This window comes from Stegodyphus dumicola, chromosome 9 (assembly GCF_044657685.1).
Source record: "Stegodyphus dumicola isolate Sdum_Otavi_A_Nest chromosome 9, ASM4465768v1".
Classification (NCBI taxonomy): Eukaryota; Metazoa; Arthropoda; class Arachnida; order Araneae; family Eresidae; genus Stegodyphus; species Stegodyphus dumicola.
Genome location: NC_140776.1, coordinates 42,149,323 through 42,168,340, shown reverse-complemented (window position 1 = coordinate 42,168,340; position 19,018 = coordinate 42,149,323). Strand labels below are relative to the sequence as shown.

At 32.8% G+C, this 19,018-nt stretch overlaps 1 protein-coding gene across 2 annotated transcripts in view; it reads left to right on the top strand.

Annotated features, from left to right (window-relative positions):
* LOC118205609 (prenylcysteine oxidase 1-like) overlaps positions 1 to 15,744 on the top strand; it is a 34,006-nt gene extending 18,262 nt beyond the window's left edge. For both annotated transcript variants that reach the window (XM_035377899.2, XM_085823367.1), the window contains exons 4-5: positions 291 to 499; positions 8,305 to 15,744. In XM_035377899.2, the coding sequence (XP_035233790.2) occupies positions 291 to 499; positions 8,305 to 9,065 (970 nt within the window). In that variant the 3' untranslated portion in view covers positions 9,066 to 15,744. The remainder of the gene's footprint in view (positions 1 to 290; positions 500 to 8,304) is intronic.
* The last annotated feature ends 3,274 nt before the right edge of the window (positions 15,745 to 19,018 follow it).

The window sequence follows — 19,018 nt, the reverse complement described above, 5'->3', positions numbered from 1 at the left end:
ATATTAAGCTTTTTTTTTGTAAATTTTGATACCCTTTATATCATAATTGCTCTTTATTTCATAAATTACGGTTTCATATTTTTAATTTTATAATTTCTGCATGCCATCTTACCAGATTTAAACTGATGATCTATAATCCGGAAAAACCGATAATCCGGAATTGCCGAAGTCCCTACGAGTCCGGATTAAAGACTTTTGACTGTACTTTCTATTAATATTAAAGTATGAATTTCGTTATTAAAACAGATTAGGTATTTGAAACCATTAATAGCAAATGTTTTAATTTTTAGCATCTATGCTTTACAAGAAAAGGAATATTCGTTTACTACTGTGAATGGATTATTGGAGTATATGAGCCCATCATTTCGAAATTTAACTCAAGAAAGTATTGGTTCATATTTAATGAAGAAAGGTTATCCAAAACTTTTACTGGAAGAATTAGTACAATCTGTTATGATGGTAAATTATGGGCAAACAAATAAGATAAGTGCTTTTGCAGGTAAGAAATTTATAACATTCTCATTTAGGATATTTTTTTTTTTTTTTTTTTTTTAAAGTTTTTGACTTTGATCTTTTTTTTCTCATTTCTTATTCATATTTTTTCACAGTTTATTTATATTTTTTGTTTTATTAATTTTTTTAGATTTTAATTTGCAGTTTTACTTTTCCTAAGAGAGCTTTAATGATGTTAATTGTTATAATTATAAATTAATTATTTGTGTTTTAAATAATTAAAAACCATAATGTTTTTAGATATAAGGCTAGATAATATAAATACAGTTATATAATGCTTATCATCTAAGTTTTAAAAAGTTATTCAGAATTGACTATATGTATTATGTAGGCAAATGCTTCTATATCATTCTTCATATCTGCATTAAAGTATCGTAATGTTCCATCTCTGAGCCCCAAACTGAACAAGTAAAATTAAAATTGCTAGAAAACTGCATGAATTTTAAGAATGATAACAAATGAATGCAAAGTGAGACGAAACAGTATTGTTATGTGTGTATGGATTCGTAATATATTGAATGCACAAGTCTGATAAAAGGTTAATAAAATTTATTCCTATCAAAAGAAATATAACAGAATGATGGAATTATTCTCAGAAATATTTATACAAGTGTTTATAATACCACACAGTAATAATCAGTAATTATCCTTCAAACTACTAAATCGTTAAATGGAATGCAATCCACAGCGCAGAGAAAGCTAATCCGATCAACAATAGCTACAGCAGCTGACTAAATAACTGCACTGAGATCCGGCTTTTTAAAGCTTTCAATTGGTCTTGAGAGAGTTCTAGTAATTTCTTTGCTTCTCGAGATTTCTGGAAATCAACACTAGGATGGAATTATGATTACAGCTAACAACTACATTTATTCAATTTCAATACAAATAAAAAAGATATCCATTTATTCAATGCGTGCTCTTATATTTTTGCTTTTTCAGCGTGGCTTTCTCTTAAAATTTTTCACGTGCTCCATTGCACAGAGAAATAAAACTATTTTAATTATAATTTTACTAAAATGAGCTATCTAAATACAAAATTTCTAACACTGCCTCCTTCCCAAGGACTGCACGACCCAGGCAGTACAATCCCTGGACAGGAAGCCAAAGGTATAACTAAGGTTTCAATGCAATAATAAACATTATATTACAGTAACAAAGAACATAAACAATAATTACAGTAACTTAAAACAAATGAAATACAAAATAAATAAATGAGTGCACAAATTTAGAAATTTAGGAACAAAAAGGACCGTGGTCTTATACTATTTACACTATATACACTACATACTATGCTATAGTAAGGAGCTAGCCTGTCATAATGATCGACTTTGGGCATACAATTCGAGGATTTATGGATCCAATCTATGACGTCGTTCAGCCTGTTTAGGACTGCAAGGACCATCCCAGAATGACTGTAGTTTAGGACAGAGTCCTTTCTGTCGAATCAGATTCCACAACCACAAATTGTCTCCTTCGTTGAATTGATGTCCAGTAGCTCTCTTGTCGTATTGTGTCTTCATCTTCTTGATTGCCACGTTAACTTGCTGTAATTCAAAATTGTGCATCACTTCAAACCGGGTCTAGAGGTCTTTGATGTATTTCTCAGGCGAAGAAGGCACATCTGGAGAGCAGCCAAACAAGAGATCACAAGCTGGCGAATGTCACGATCGAAGAATATCTGAGATTGGAAATAGCCAGTAAACTCGTGGACAGCACTGCGGTAAGCCAGTAAAAACAGTTGTAACTTCTTGCTCCAGTTCTTGTTGGTTTCTGAAAACCACCAATGAGAGGTTATTAAGGATGGTTTGATTAAACCTCTCTACCATTCCCGTCTGACTGGGGAAGTAAAGGTGTCGTTTGGATTTTGTCGATGCCAAGTAGCTTGCAGAGCTCTTTGATTGCAGCCAAGGTAAAATTCCTTCCCTGATTGGAATGTAACTGAAGAGGCACTCCGAACCTGGAAATCCAGTGTTCTATCATTATCTCTGCTACTGTGACATCCTCTTGATCAGGAATAGGATGTGCTTCAGGCCACTTGGTGAGGTAATCAATGACAACGAGCATGTATTTGTTGCTATCAGCAATTCATGGCAGAGGTCCCAAGATGACAAAGGCAATACGTTCAAAAGGTGCTTCTACATTGTACTGTTCCAGCATCCCTCAGCTACGTTTTTTCGTCTTTTCCGGCCTGTACAGGCATTGCAAGACACTACTTTTAATGTTATCTTTTACGTTAAACCAGTAGAAGCACTCACGATCTCTTTGGAAGTCTTCATTATTCTAAAGTGGCCTCTTGTAGGGCTACTAGGTAGCTCTTTAAAGATGTCTGTGATTTTGAAAGGATCAGCTGCCATTGGAAAGCCTTTCCATAATCCAATTTGAATTTCCAGTATAAGACACTGTTAAGAATGTGTAGTGAGTCCCAAGAGAGCCCAGTATTATTTTGTCATCAGTCTACAGAACAAAATGTCCTGCCAGGTAGGTTTTTCTATTTGAGGACTCTGCTAAGTCAATTATGGGTCTAATGTTGCAATCTCCCAGCTGATCTTTCCTGACTTCTTTGTCACGCCATGGGTCTCGATCAACCAATGTTGATGTTGTAGTCTGTCGTATGACCGGATTCAGCAACTCGTGTTCCTCTTCGACCCTGGTACGATATCAGCAGCTTTCTGAGAAGGGTCTTCTAGACAAAGCGTTGGCGTTTCCAGGTGAGGTTCCTTTCTGATAATGGATAGTTATGTCTTCAGAGGCTGAATGCAGTTCGTTATTTTTAAAGTTCAAGGAAAAGTTGTATTTCTTTAGAAAGTCCAATCCGAATGTAAAAAGATTTGTAATATCTGCCACATATGCCATCACCAACGTTATCCTCCGGGTCACAGCTTCAGTATTCATTTCACATGTAGCAGCTATGGCAACTAAATCATGACAGCCAGAAAAAAAAATATGTGAAACACATGTTATTTGTGACATAAGTGGAACTAGGAACTAACCACATATGCCATGTGATAGTAGGCGGCACTTCCAAACCTGACGTTTATGTTTAACTTCTCATCTATGTCAATTTTATCACCAAACAAAGTCTGGAGGGTAACACAGGATGGCGTACAAATGAGTTCATCTTTAAACTGTTGAGCTAAATCTTCCTGAATATTGGTAACATACACTTCTGTATCGATCACTATATTGCAAGGAACTCCATTAATATGTGCCATGATGAAGAGTCCATTTTTGCCACCACTCACTGCTGATATCTGAAGTGTATTGAAATGAGGCTTCTCATTATCCTTTAAATTCCTCTCTGTGATATGGCCATTAATTTGTTTCTTGCATTGTTGCTGGGGAATGTTCTTAATTTCCGTGCCCTGAGGGTTCCTCCGTATGTGGCCTTCAACACTGCAGTTCCAGTATTTTAATATTGGTTTCTTTTCACTCCTATTCTGTCTCAAGGCCACTCTGTTCCGACTTGTTTTGTCAAATCAACCGTTTTATTTTCCGTGCCCTTTGGTATTCTGCAATACTGGCCTTCAGTACCACATTTCCAACACTTTACAGCCAGTTTGTTCTCACCCCTACTCCATATCAAAGCATTGACTAGTCTGAATAAATTATCTGAACAAGCCATAACTTGATCCACTGGCTCCTGGGCGTGAGCAGCTTATTGGGTGGCAGTCTCTACAAGTTGCTTGCTGGGCTGCCTCGAATTTCATGGAGTACACCAGAGCACTTTTTAAATCCTTCACATCTGCCATTCCAAAGCTTTCTGTATTTCAGGATCCTGGATGCCATCGATGAAGTACTGCAAGGACAAAATTTCCCTTGTTTCTATAGGCCATCCCGGAAAGGTGAGACGAGATAGCCTTTCTACATCCAGAGTCTTTCCATGGGCTTATGTTGACAAGATTTTAATTGAAGCCTGCTGTAGTCTTTTAAACATTTCTCCCCAAAGCGCATCTCCAATGCACCGGACAGAGCTTTGAAATCTAGCCTTTTGTTTTCGGGAAGAGTCTGAAGGATATCTTCTGCATCTGCTCTTAGAGAAGTGGCGAGGTGACAGGCTTTGGCTTGGGAATCCTATCCATTCACTTCCGCCACTGTAAAAAATTGTGTCTTGTATACTTGCCAAGAGGTCTTCCCATCATATGTGGATAACTTAAGAGAGGAATGAGCAGGCATTGTCAAAAATTAAGACATCAGAATTGCTTCATGCTGTCGCTTTTCTTTAATGTGTCAACATCTTTGGCAACGACAGTAAAAACTATGTCTTTGATTTGTTGTTCGGTATGTCCTTTAACAGCAGAAACTTTTTCTTCAATTTGTTGTTGGACAGCCAAAACTCTTCCTTTGATTCATTGCTCCACAGCAGAAACTCTCTCTTCTATGTGTTCAGTCACTGAAGAAACTCTTTCTTCAATGTCTCCAACTTTATTTTCAACATCGTCTATTCTCCCTTCCATAGCCTCAGATTTGTTTTCTATTATGCAGGTAATTTCTTTTTTTATTTCCTCTTGACCTGCTTCAATTTTCTTGAACAACTTTTATCGGTTCTTTAATGGAATCTTGGCTAGCTTTCATTTCTTCTTTAAAGGCAGCAAAGTGTGCCATGGACTACCTTAATTGTTCTTCCATTGCTCTTCTCACTGCATTCAACCCCTGTTCCTGACACCAAAGAGTGTTACATGATTATAGGTTCGTAATACATTGAATGCACAAGTTTGATAAAAGGTTAATAAAATTTATTCTTATCAAAAGAAATATAACAGAACGCTGGAATTTTCCTCAGAGATATTCCTACAAATGTTCACAATATCATGCAATATAATCAGTTGTTATACTTCAAACTACTAATAACGGTAAAATAAAATGCAATGCAAAGAGAAAGCTAATTCAGATATCTCATTTGACATGGAACCAAACTCGCAACAACAACTAACTAACTAACTAACTAAACAACTGAGCTGAGATGTTCTCTCTCTGGCCTTTTATAGCTCGCGCACGATAGTTCTAGCATTTTCTGCTTCTCGAGATTTCTGAAAAGCAAAAAGAGTAGAATTATGGTTACAGCTAACATAGTAGTCAATTACATTTATTCAATTTCAATACAAATATAAGAGATATCCATTTATTCAATGTTAAGTGCACGCGCTCTTATATTTTTACTTTTTTTTACTTTTTCAGCATAGCTTTCTCTTAAAATTTATCACGTGCTGCATTGCACAGGGAAATAAAGCAATTTAAATTATAATTCTACTAAAGTTAGCTAACAGTATTTAAGTAATAGCACCATTTAATCAAGAAGGTATGAAATATATGTTTTCAAGTAGTTTTGCACTTTAAAATAGCATAGAGTATGTTTTGATTTTTATTTCTGGAGCTTTACTTTCATTTGTGTTACATAATGATTGCTTCCAAATATTTGTAAGCACATGTAACCTTCAAGAAAAGGGAATTTTAAAATTTTTAGAAGATAGACTTAATGTGTTAATATCCTAGAAATTTTTAGAACAATTGAAGGTTTTTTTTTAAATCAGCACAATTCATATTATTGTAGTTGCTTTTAGTTTGCTGCCCTGATCATTATAATTGTTAATGCTGTTAACTCCCATATTATTGGGCCTGAGTTTGGATTTCAGAGAAAGCATGGATGTTTGTAAGTATATAGTGTTTGCACGCCATGGGTGCACATAAAGTACTAGCAAACCAAAATCCCTATCAGGATTTCTCGTTGGTCGTAGAAGTGGAGTGGAAGACCCTTGGATCTGTCCTCCAGGGTATTCTCCATAGAAATTGGGATGGAACTTCCCCACTTTTGCAGATGTAAAATTATCACATCGGGCAATATTCTCACTGATGGGTTCAACCTATTTTAGGAAAGTGTCCAGCCACTGGAAAAGGGATGAGCATACCTGCCAACTTTTACGAATTTTTCGTAATTTTTACGAAAATGCGTTTGTCTTTACGATTTTACGATCGTAATCCATTTTTTATGATTTTTTTCCTTTTTCAAGTATTTTTAGTGATTTTTGTCGAAATTTTAGAATTTTTCGCCAATTCAGTGAATTTCGCCAATTGCATCGTGTTTTACCGCCAACTACCGACTACTTCGAATCCAGTAACCTGCGGTTTCTCCCAACTCGCCGCTAAACCAGCCAATCCAATGCGCTGAACTTGTGGAATTACTCAGCTCGGATTCAGCAAGCGTTGATTGTCTGGTTTTTTTTTTCACACGCTGCAAATTTTCTTAATACGTCGTTGTTACGAAATGAGTTTAAAAAAACCGTATTCTCAATATTTTCGGCTGCCTACAAAGTTGAACAATTAAAGAATCCTTCAAAGGAAATAACTGCATTTTGCAACGTGTGCGTGTGTGACTTCATAATAAGTCACGGTGGAAGAAGCGACATTGTGAAGCATGTTAAGTCTAAAAAGCATGAAGTTAATGCTTCGGCTTCGACAACGTCAAAGAAAGTGGATGATTTTTTTTTTTTTTTTTTTTTTTTTTTTTTTTTTTTTTTTTTTTTTCAAATTCGGCTACGAATTCGGATGCCGATGTCATTTTGGCAGAGTGTTTGTTTACTGCATTCCTCATCGAACACAACGTGCCGCTAAGCGCTGCGCCAGCAAACTTTTCAGACGGATGTTTCCCGACTCAATTCAAGATTGCTCAGAAATATCAAACCAGGGAACTTGTAAATTCTTTGAAAGATCATGAGAAAAAATAATTTAAGATTGCTCAGAAATATCAAACCAGGGAACTCGTAAATTCTTTGAAAGATCATGAGAAAAAATAATTTTTTCAATGTGTCAGAAAGTACTTTTCCTCAGCCTGTGATTACATTGTAAGGAAGTTTCCTTTGCAAAATGAAGTCCTTTTAAATGCTGAAGTGGCAAATTTGAAACAAATTGAAAATTCATCTTTTGAAAAGATTCGTTTTTTTATTGATAAATTTCCATTTTTGTTAACAATTAAAGAAAATGAATGCCATAATGATGCTTTAGATGAACTACAGAACCAATTTTCTGCTGCACAGTTTGAAGACTTTGCCAGTTCTGGAGAAGATAGACTTGATGTCCTCATTGGTACCTTAAAAAGAATAAAAAGAGCTGATGGAACACCAAAATATGATAGACTAGCAAGAGTTTTATGTGCTATTCTCGTAATTCCACACAGTAATGCTGAGTGCGAGAGAGTCTTCAGTGTTGTGAAGAAAAACAAAAGTGCCAGCCAGTGCCAGTCATGATCATGCCATGGTTAAACGTATGTGACTGTCACTTCATCTACCCTACTGATATACCTATTACTGTGAAAGTATGAAATCCAGCATTCTATAGACTACATAGGCATTTTATAGAATGCCAAAAACTGGCTGGCAATGCATAAGATGATAAAACATTTCATACATTGCCTAGGCATTCTATAAAATGCCAAATGATAAACTGGCAATGTATGAAATGCATCCCAATATTATATAGAATGCCTAAGGAAAGTAAAATTATAATTCCTTTTGTTTTAAAGCGTGTTGCTGTTTTGAATGTTGATTTCATTTATATAACCAAATAAACATATTCTCCTAATGAAACTGCTTAAAAAGATGGTGAATTGTCAGTAATATTTTTTTATTGTATGTATTTCTTTTTAAACTGCTGTATGATTTTAGGGTTAATCATGGACGTCATCCGTGGTATTATGAAGGTTAATGTGACATCCTCTGTATACTTTAAAACTGCTACCAGTGAATTAGTTATGTTTTTCCTTTTAATAACTGTTTTATTTATAATATTTTTCTTTTCTAGGATTTGTTTCACTTGCTGGAGCTGATAATAATTTATGGAGTGTAAAAGGTGGAAATAAACTGGTTCCAGAGGGACTTTTGAAAGAATCTAAAGCTTCAGTAGTCAGTGGTGATGTGTTGGAAATAATAAATTCTGGTGACACTTTTTCATTAAAATATAATGAAACATCTCCATCTGGTAACACTGAAGTGCAGAATTATGATATTATCATTATAGCTGCTCCTTTTATTAAAGGTAATAAGAACATAAAGTTTACAGACTTCCCTAAAGATTTCAGTCAATATGAAACCACATATCACAGAACTGTGGCCACATTTGTAAAAGGTGATCTGATTCCTTCAGCATTCAATGTAAATTCAGTTCCTGAGGAGATACTTACTTTCAAAAACTCACTCTTATTCAATAGCATTGGGAAAGTTACTCCAGTTAGTGATACCCCCACTAAAGGTAAAAAAAAAGTATATAAAGTATTTAGTCAGCAGCTTCTAACTCCAAAGAATATTGATGAATTGTTTCAAAATGTTGAAATACTCAAAGAAAAGGATTGGCTTGCATATCCTGAATATAAGCCTCCTGAATCTCTTAGTCCATTTATGCTTTATCCTAGATTGTATTATATAAATTCAATTGAATTATCTGCAAGTGCAATGGAAATGAGTGCTGTAGCTGGAAAAAATGTTGCCCTGTTGGCATTTAACCTGTGGCATGATCTTATGGATAAGGTTGATAGTCATAAAAGAGTATATAAAGATGAGCTTTAACTTCTTTTATCTCATAATCTTATTACATTATGGGAGACTTCTAATAAAATAGGGTTCTGCTTTGAAATCTTCAGAATTTTCAGAAAGGTAGTATAGTACATAAAAATTGTTATGGATTTAACTTGTAAAATTAAACATCTGTCATATTTATTTTAAATGCAAATAAATAATTTTTGTTTTCTGTGTTAATAATGTATTTCTGTTAATAATGTATGTTTCTGTGTTAATAATGTATGTCCAGTGTGTTGACAAATGTAATTAATTATACTGAAAATTTATTAAGTAGACATGAGAAGGATCAGCAAACAATTGTTAGGTTGTTTTAAATTTTGAGTGTTTTATGACTGTAGCCTAATTGTGAGTAGAAATACTTGATAATTTGAGGAAAAACTACTTAATGTAAAAGTTGTAATTAGACTCGGATGTTATTAAATTTTGCTATTTTTCTCTTAAAGAAAATAAGTGATTAATGTGTAAATTTATATCATTTTTAATAACTTATTTTGTGCACTAAAGAATATATGTATATGGTTATATAAAGATCATTTTACACTGCTTTGATAAATGCTGATTTAATGTTATGCAATTTTTACTGAACCAGTGAAAAGCATTAAATTTGCAGTGAATTGTGATAAAATAATTTTCTGTACTAAAAGCATTAAATTTATGCTGATGCATTACTGTTCGCTCAATGATTGCAATATTGATAAATAATAATTGAATGGTTTGAATCATTGAATGTTCAACAATCATTCGCTGTAGAATTTTGTTTGAAATTTCATTATCCATTTATCATATGATATGGTATTTTTTCCCTCAGTAGCTTATGTCACTGTGCAAGACATTCAGTCTAAAAATAGAGCAGAGATGTAAGCTGTAGACCACACATTTACATAATTAATATATATTATTTATAATGCAGTTAACTTCATATAACTGTACTTACTGTTTCTGTGATAAGTGCAGTCAAAAGTCGTTAATTCGGACACCCATAATCTGGAATGATCTATAATCCGGACCCCAAAGCTAAAAACTTTCTGCGCATAGGTCGCATTGGCACATGCGCACAGGCGTTTTACGCGTGCACGTAAGACCTTGACTACTGCGCATATGCGTGTGCGCAAGTGCAGAATACGTTTTCGCCTGCGCATTTAATGTATAACGGACGCTGTAAGCTAAAATTATCTAATTATCTATTTCAGTTAATGTTAATGATTGCGTTGTTCCTTAATCTTCGAATTGGATCCCGCTTATTATTTTTTGCAGACTGTAAGAGCAATTTTATAAAAGTAAACTTGAACTTTCGATTATGTCAAATAGAATTTCTGATGCTGGAACTTCCAAAGGATCTACAAAACGAAAGTATGTTTCGATGTCCAACAAACAAAAAGTGGAATTACTGCAAAAAATGTATAAAGACATGAAGAATGTGACAGAGAGGTTTGTGAAAACGAAAAAATTTTGATTGACAAGTTAGTCGGTATTCTCGGCACAGCAATTAACGAGACTTGAACAGCGGAACTTTGTAACTGAACAAGAAATTATGTCTTTTTATAGAATTAAAGAGAAAGTATTATCACATAAAATGACGCAACTTAAACAACTTACATTGAGATAAATGTTTAATAAAATAAACAAATAAATATTAAGCTTTTTTTTTTTTTTTTTTTTTTTTTTTTTTTTTTTTTTTTTTGTAAATTTCGATACCTTTTAGATCATAATTGTTCTTTATTTCATAAATTACGGTTTTATATTTGTAATTTTAGAATTTCTGCATGCCATCTTACGAGATTTAAACTGATGATCTATAATCCGGAAAAATCGATAATCCGGAATCGCCGAAGTCCCGACGAGTCCGGGTTAACGACTTTTGACTGTACTATTTAAAACTAAACAGCCTATGAACAAGAAAGAACAAATAATATGCATCATTTAAGTAATATGTTCCATAAACTTATTTCACGAGAACAGCGTAGTTTCTGAAAATAATTTAAAGAATTCTTAAAAGATGAAAGTGATGAATAAATTGATCCTTAAAATTAATGTTTATTCAATAATTATTTATCAAATTTCTTAACTTCAATGTCGGAACTTAATCTGCCAATAAATTTATCCTACTTTTATTCATTAAAGTAATCTTGCAGAAGAAAAAAAAGTGTTCTTTAATATAAATTATAAATTTGAATCATAATCTTCCTATTTTCATTGATAAATAATTATATATGTGTAAGATAAAAAGTATGAATGCAAACTTCTAAATTTAATTCACTATAACCTCTTTTATTTTTATTTCATTTGGAATCATCATCACTCTGTCCTAAAAATAGCACTGTAAATCTAAACTGCGTCATTCAAAATAATCATGCGATCTTACTTAACCGTTAATGCAGATGCCTCTTGACCAATCACCAAATTTTAAACCATAACTAAAAACTGACTCCCTCCCTTCTTTCTATGAACTGATGCATCACTTTTGCTTGTGCTTCCTCTTGGCCAGACACCTGTCTGCAATCATGTATGTGCTGCTAAATTCTCTTCTATGGCAATAGTATCAAAATTGTAAATGTTCTTTAATAGACACGAGTAGAATTCCAAGTGAATTGTGGCCACAAAATGGGACTTTAAATAGAAAAAGGAATTTAATCTTGCTTGACTGCTTCTTCTTCAAAAATAGATGGACGCTCTAAACCTATGAGCTAATTAATAATAGTGGAATACAAATTATTAAAAAGCAATAATCAAAAGTGTTCTGTCAATACATCTATTTACTGTCTGTTATGATATTATGACTGCTGTTATGATTTAGAGCTGCATTTCCTAGAAGTATTTTAATTTTTAATCAGGATATTGTTGGGCTTTTATGCATATGTAATATCTTTCCTAGCTGTTGCTTTTTAAATTTTAGACAGTTTTTAATTGAGTAGAAAACCTTTGCGTTCTAATAAGTTTTATTTTCAAATTTCGATGATGTAATTTATTCTTCATAAGAATTTTAATATTGTATAAATGCAACTGTAGATTTAAAAAAAAAAGTATTTATATATAAAATTCCTTAAATTAATTTTAAACTAATGAATTTTGATAATGAATACCCATGCAAAGTTTATATTTACCTTTAACTAAGATTTAAAGTATATTTGTGTAAGCAGGGATATTCATCCATATAAACAATAATTAAATTTGCTGTCAGAAGTATTCTTAAGTTTTAGATAATCAATTCACTACAAGCATATCTATTAAGCTTTGTTTAAACAAGATACTAAATGGTAAAGACTGCTGGGTAATTTACACCAGGGAAGCATCGGGAGCAGATCTGCTTGAAATGGTTGCCTTCATGAAGAATTTTCGAAAGGGACCTAGCATTTTATTTATGTTGCATCAGAAGAAAATAAAAACTGCAGACCAATTTTTTATTGGAGAGAGAGGATCCATTAAGAAAAAGCTTAGAAGTACAGCACAAAGTCCAAAATCCAGAAACATCAGTACTTTAACAGGAAGCATTTATCATCTTCTGGAAATTAAAATTTACAAAATAAATAAATAAAACTCAATTTTTATTTATTTATTTTGTTAAACATTTCCTTTCAGTGTAAATTGTTAAAGCTTCCTCCCCTCCCAAGTTAGACCCATCAGTAGCATGCCCTTGCTGCAAAGCCTTTTTACCCATTTTATAATCCCTTTGTCACGAACATCACTTTAGCACAATGAATGGTTTTTCTGTTACTCATTGCCAGTGACGTGTCAGAATCCACAAAAAAAAATTTAAAACTTCTGTTTCCTGTCTTTCCAGTACCATACTTCTCGAGTAATTTTCTTCAGATATGCCTTTATCAGTTTTTACTTCCTTGTACAAAGTAAAAAGGAAGTATTGTAATCGCGAAAAGCTTCAGGCAGCATATTTCAATGAAAATATCACTCTGACCGCTTTCGAATGCAATTTAATGATGTTTTTGCGTGATATCTGTACGTAAGGACAGAATAAAAGACTCTTTTCCTCCAAAAAATTTAAGAAACTGCTTTAAAATGAATTCTGAAGAGAATTTTTACATGGCGTTTTTCAATTTTTCATTCAATTTTCTGTACGAACGTATGTACGGCCTCAGAACGTTGAAATTTTGTATATAAGACTACTATAACATGTAGATGTGCACCTCGTATTTTGGTTTCAATTGGCCACGCCAAACGTATATAAGTATATTTATAAATATATACACTCTGTTACCCGGCTCGGTGATCTCAGTTTCTTTACTCTTATATGTTTGTAAATTGTACATTTTTTGCTTTAAAAATGATTGAATTATATTGTTTTTATCTTCTGGTTAAGGATTTTATGCCTTTAGTAAATCTGTATGCAATATTTTTAGAATTATCAACAATTTTAAAATTGTTTAAGTGCCGCTAAGCCTAATTTGATGGCGGCCATTGCTCTTGTTTACATTTGAAACAGCTGAGTAGCGGATTTGTTGCCAATCTAGAGAAACTTAGCTTCGCAACAACAAAGATATCGCCTTCATTTATTATTTAAATCATGCCTAATCCCTTCTTGAATTTTTTCGAGGAATTAAGCGTTTAAGATTTACTTCGTAATTTTAATACAGATATTTTGAGTTTTTATGTATTTCTGCTTTATCGCGAAGTGAAAACTGAATTAATTGAATGAGAAATACTCAATCGTCTGTGAAAAACTGTTTCTTTTTTGTTTTGTTTTCTTAATTTCTTTTATACATCATTCTAGCTTTATTATAGTATTTGAATAGAACATGTGGCAATGATTAGATAATTCTTTAAATGATATAAATTTTGTGCATTTTGAGTTATAATATGAACGAAATATAATACTGTTAAGTAAACCTAGCGCCAGAGTGTCGCTATGGTAAACAAAGTGAATTTTAAAGAATGCATTTATTCTATTGTGGTTTATGTGCTGTCAGCGAAGTAGGTTTAATTCAATCTAATAAGTTTAAATGAAATGCAAGAAAAAATGCGTATAATTTAATATTCCGTACAAGGAAGTCGTAGTGTACACATCAGATTTTTTACAATAATTCTACTTGACATAACTATTGACATAAAAGTATGCTTTTGCTTTACAGGTCATACTGCAACTCCAGAATTAGAAATTTTTTTCAAATCATCAAATAGTCAAACAATAAAAAATTCAAGCTTTAATTTTGATAAGATAATAGCCTTCAAAAATAATTTTGCAAGAATAATACCCTTCAAAAAATAATAAGCTTTATCAAATTAAAAATAGGAGTTCAATTTGCTATGTCAACTTCCTAAGAATTTAATTCTTTCTACATCCCTGCTGCTATGCCAACAAAAGAAAAGTAGTATGAGGATATGAGTAAACATCAGATTCCAAACAAATGTGTCTTGGAGCACTCATTGTCAGATAGAAAAATGCTACTCTGCATACAATTGAGGGCTGAAAATGGACAATATCAATATAGCGTCAATTGATGTATTGGCTTTGGTTGCAGTGTGATTCTCGAGCTAGCAGATTTTTGAAAGTGATCTCGAGTAGGAGAAAAATCACTTTTATGGCACCTGTTTTTAACTTTTTAATATTTATTCTCCATCCCTATGCTTTGTAAGGAAAACGAATTGCTGTGGGTCTGAATGTCCAGATATTAGATCATTCTGTATATCAGATATTTCAAATTTTGTACTATACTAGTAGTGTGCCACTGGCAGCCACTATACATTGGAAGAAGAAATATATCAAAAGTATCACATTTATTCCTTTTTAGATAAGTCATTCTTATTTTCCATGGAAAAAAAATGTAGCATTCTCACATTATATGATCAGTTACGTGCTGAGCAAATTTAAATGACATTTGTAGCTAATTTCTGATCTAGTCATATTAAACAGTCATTCTAAGAAACATTAATTGTTGTTTTCTTACCTTTAAAAAGTCCCCCCTTCTAGGTTTTGAATTTTATAGCAAGCCAAAGACTAGGTTTATTTTGTTTGCAACTTTAAAATATTTAAATTATAAGACATTTACATGAGTAAAACAGTTTTCATAATGTGGTCATTTTGGGCTCACAGTTATTGTTGTTTCATAATGTTATATGTTGCATACCAAAGTTGAAACTTTTAAAAGTGAAATGTAAATAATATGTCAAAGTTATATATATTTGGGATTATATTTTATCCCATATGTTATTAGTGTTTTTAATTCCATATGTAAAGAAAAAATATTGATTTTTCTGTTGGATAACTAATAATGTCTGATAATTCTATTATTTCTTTCATACTGTTAACCAAAAACAATTACTTTTATTTTATTTTTGTAAGAAGTTAATTTTTGCACATCGAATCCCAGTGAGCAGTTTATGCATTTAAGAGCCAATAAAATTATTAAAAAAATTATATTCATTTAAATGAGTACTGAAACATTGTGTAATATAGTTGAAAATAAAGTATTAAGAATAAATTAGTTGAAATAGAATTCAAAATTTTTATTAAAAGAAGATTAAGTGTTGGTTATTTTTCATATGTGTGTTATAAGGTACTAGTCTGAAATATTTCATTTATAGTGCTTTATTAATTATCTGTTATACATGTTGTTATACCCTTTTCTTTTTATTATATAGCTGTGATCACTTTAAAATGTGATATATGTTTGTGAATTTTTTTGTATTGGTAATAAAATTTAACTTTCTATATGTATCTTTTCATTTTATTTCTCATTCACAGAGAAAAATTAGATCAATATTTTTTTTTAGCTATTCAGCTGTTAGTTCTCATGTATGCACTTCAATACTGTCATCATTTTCAGTGTTGTTCCCCTATTGCTCATCTATTTTAATGAGTGTTTTCTTATCTAATTCATTAGTATTCTATTTGGTACATCCTAACACGACAGAATTTTACTCATTGAAACTAAATTGCTGTCCAGATTGTGTCGGAGCTCAAGAACGAATGACTTGCATAATATATCAGGTGGCATAAGGTAAACCAAACCCAAAGCAATGCAGTAATAAGACATTATATTTCTCTCACATAGCTCTTTTTAATGTCAAACGGAATTAGTGCAGAATAACATTGTGGGAATGGGTATTTTATATACTGAGGTGAAAAAATGAACCATTTTTTTAGTAAAATGTAGCATGTTTTTCTTGACTATGAATTAGGACTGTTGCATCACAAACATAATGAGATTTTTATTCATATATGGTCACGAAGAAGCTGTGAAAACATTCGGGCAGAACGTACCGTGAGAGAGATGCCGTCAAGCCTCGTATCAATTTTGAAGCCTTGGTATGACCTGTACATTTCTCACAAAGGTAAGTGGCTGTGATGAAACGTGTAAAGCTGAGGATGAGATCCCGTGTAACCCGGAGTATACTAGCTACAATCAAAGGTTTCATCCCCATGTCGTGTTTAAATTTCATTTTAGAACCAGCCCATACAATGAAACATGATGCCGGTCCATTTTTATTGGATACTTTTGTCTAAGTAACTATTTCCTGTAATGAATCTAAAGTTGTGCTTTTAAACATGATTTAGGAAGATCTACTGAAAAGGTAGAGTATTAAAATCAGAAATAACGAGATGTAGAGGTAAATTTAGCAGAGAACAAAAAAATGTGGACTTAAGTGCGTGTAATTACTTTTAAAGAAGTATAATGTATTCAATAGTGAACTGAAAGAAATATTTTATCAGTTAATTATATACAAAGTGTGAAAAAAATTGCATTGAAAAGTACGTTGAAAAGCAGTTTATCACTGAAGAAAGTCTAGATGAAGTAATCTTAAAATTAAATAGAAAATCTTTGGCACTTAAGTTTGGTTTGAAATTAGAGATAAAAGGAGATAACGTCTTCAGAAAGTGTTAAGCTCCCAAAATTAAATTTGCCGACAATTTGTGAAAAATTGCAGGGAGTGAATAACTTTTAATGCATCTGTAAATAGGTCAACTCATCTCTTGGGTCGATAAAATGAGCACCAAGTTTGCTTAGGGACTAAACACTGGGGGTCCTGCGACAAGCTGACCACTTGTTCAGGGCATATGCTTACACACCCCGGTCAGGAAAGCAGATTTCGAGCGCTGCAGGCCTTGGTCCATTAGGGCTGTTACTCCACTGAGTTTTTAGAATAAATTTTTATGCGTCTGTAAATAGCAATCCCAATCTGTCAAATGCTCAAAACGGGAATCAATAAACAGCTTCAGTAATTCTGAGCTTACTGGATATGGTGAATGAAGCTGTTCATGGTTCAAAGGGGCTACAACAAAATATAGAGAACTTTGGTAATTATTATTATTCGCCGTTTGGTTTATGGTTTACATTATTGGTTTATATTGTTTTGCAAAAACTAGATTCATCAACTGAATTCTGAAGGAAAGACAGTTAAAGTAAGAGGAAATCCTATTTAAAACATTGCTCAAGGACATTACAAAACAGTAAGAAAGAAAGGGTTAAAAGAGTAATAACAAAGTAAATACATTTATTGCAAAAACTAAAATCTACCTACTGCAGGGCTTTATTTCTAAAAGTAGAAGTGCCGGAGACCTATTTAAGACCGTCAGGAAAGAGGAACAAGAGTGAATAAATAAATAAAATGACTATTAAAAGCATTAATAATTTTAAAATTTAATAGTTAGTGAGTGTCAAATTAATTAATAATTATTTAATTTATATTAATAATTAATATTTATTATTTAATTAATTAATATGTTATTATTTATTAAATTAATTAAAATTAAATAAAATGTAAAGAGAGAAATTTAAATTGAATAAGCAATTTTAATATAATTTTATTGCTAAAAATAAATTTTTCGAGATCAAATTTCTACTAAAATAATTGTTCAGTTGCATAAAAGAAGTGACGGAGCCTTCTTATTTAGGGCTCCGCCCCAATTTAAGCTCTGACCTACTGTCAAAAAGATCGCCTGGTACATCGATTGAATTTTTACTAATTGCCGCGTGAAGTTACATTACGTTGTGTATTTAATGTTGTAAATATGTTATGTTGCTATACAATGACTATATTCTATACTATGTCACGTCAAAATGCTATGCCATGTCATGTCCATGCTGAGCTATGTTATTTCGCCATGCAATGTCCACCTGACGTGTAGGCAATGCAACGCTAGGTATTTTATGTTGTAAACATATTATGCTCTAGATGGTGTGGGTCCCTGTTATATCCCATTAGTCTTTGAAAGCCGTCCGGGTGTCCAGCTCTGCTGTCACCTGTCAAGTTTGCTTAAGTGGTGCAAATGTTTTTACTTAAACATGCAGAGGAGAATTGAATATATAAAAGATAACAATTTATTTCAGATTCTTTTAAAGACGCATAAAGTTAAAAAGTGTACATAAATGTAAGCATTGTGGGAAACCTCATCACAGTGTATTACATATAGAGAGGTTAAAAAGACCAGAATGCACATCTTTTCCTTCTATATAAGCCAGCCCATTTATTCATGTTGTTACTAATGCTCCCTTGTCTGACAATAGCATCAGCTCAAGCTCGTGATATTCTTCGTGGCAAGGAGCACAAGATTATGCCTGTCGTTGGCAATAGCCTTGAGCATCTTACAGGTGACAGTGGTATTTAGCTCAGTTCCGCCCCCGATTTTGATGGAGAGCACTACGAGGGAATGGGTCCGACGATCTCCCATCCCTCTCCCCTTCCACGCAACCACACGAGAGGACTTTACAGCTCGCTGCATATTTAGAGTGCCGCACCGACACAATACATTTACAAACATCCATGCCTTCTCCAGTAATCGAACCTGGGCCCTTTGGCACGGCAGTCATCAACGTTAACCACTATACTGGATGGGCGGCATTTATTCCTAAAACTTATGAACGTTCAAATCCAACTACAGAGTCAAAAGAATCGCCGAAATCCAATACTGTCTGTTCGAACACTAAGTTTAATCAGATTTTACTCTGGTCAGCAGATATTAAAGTTCAGAATGCAAAACAAGATTTAGT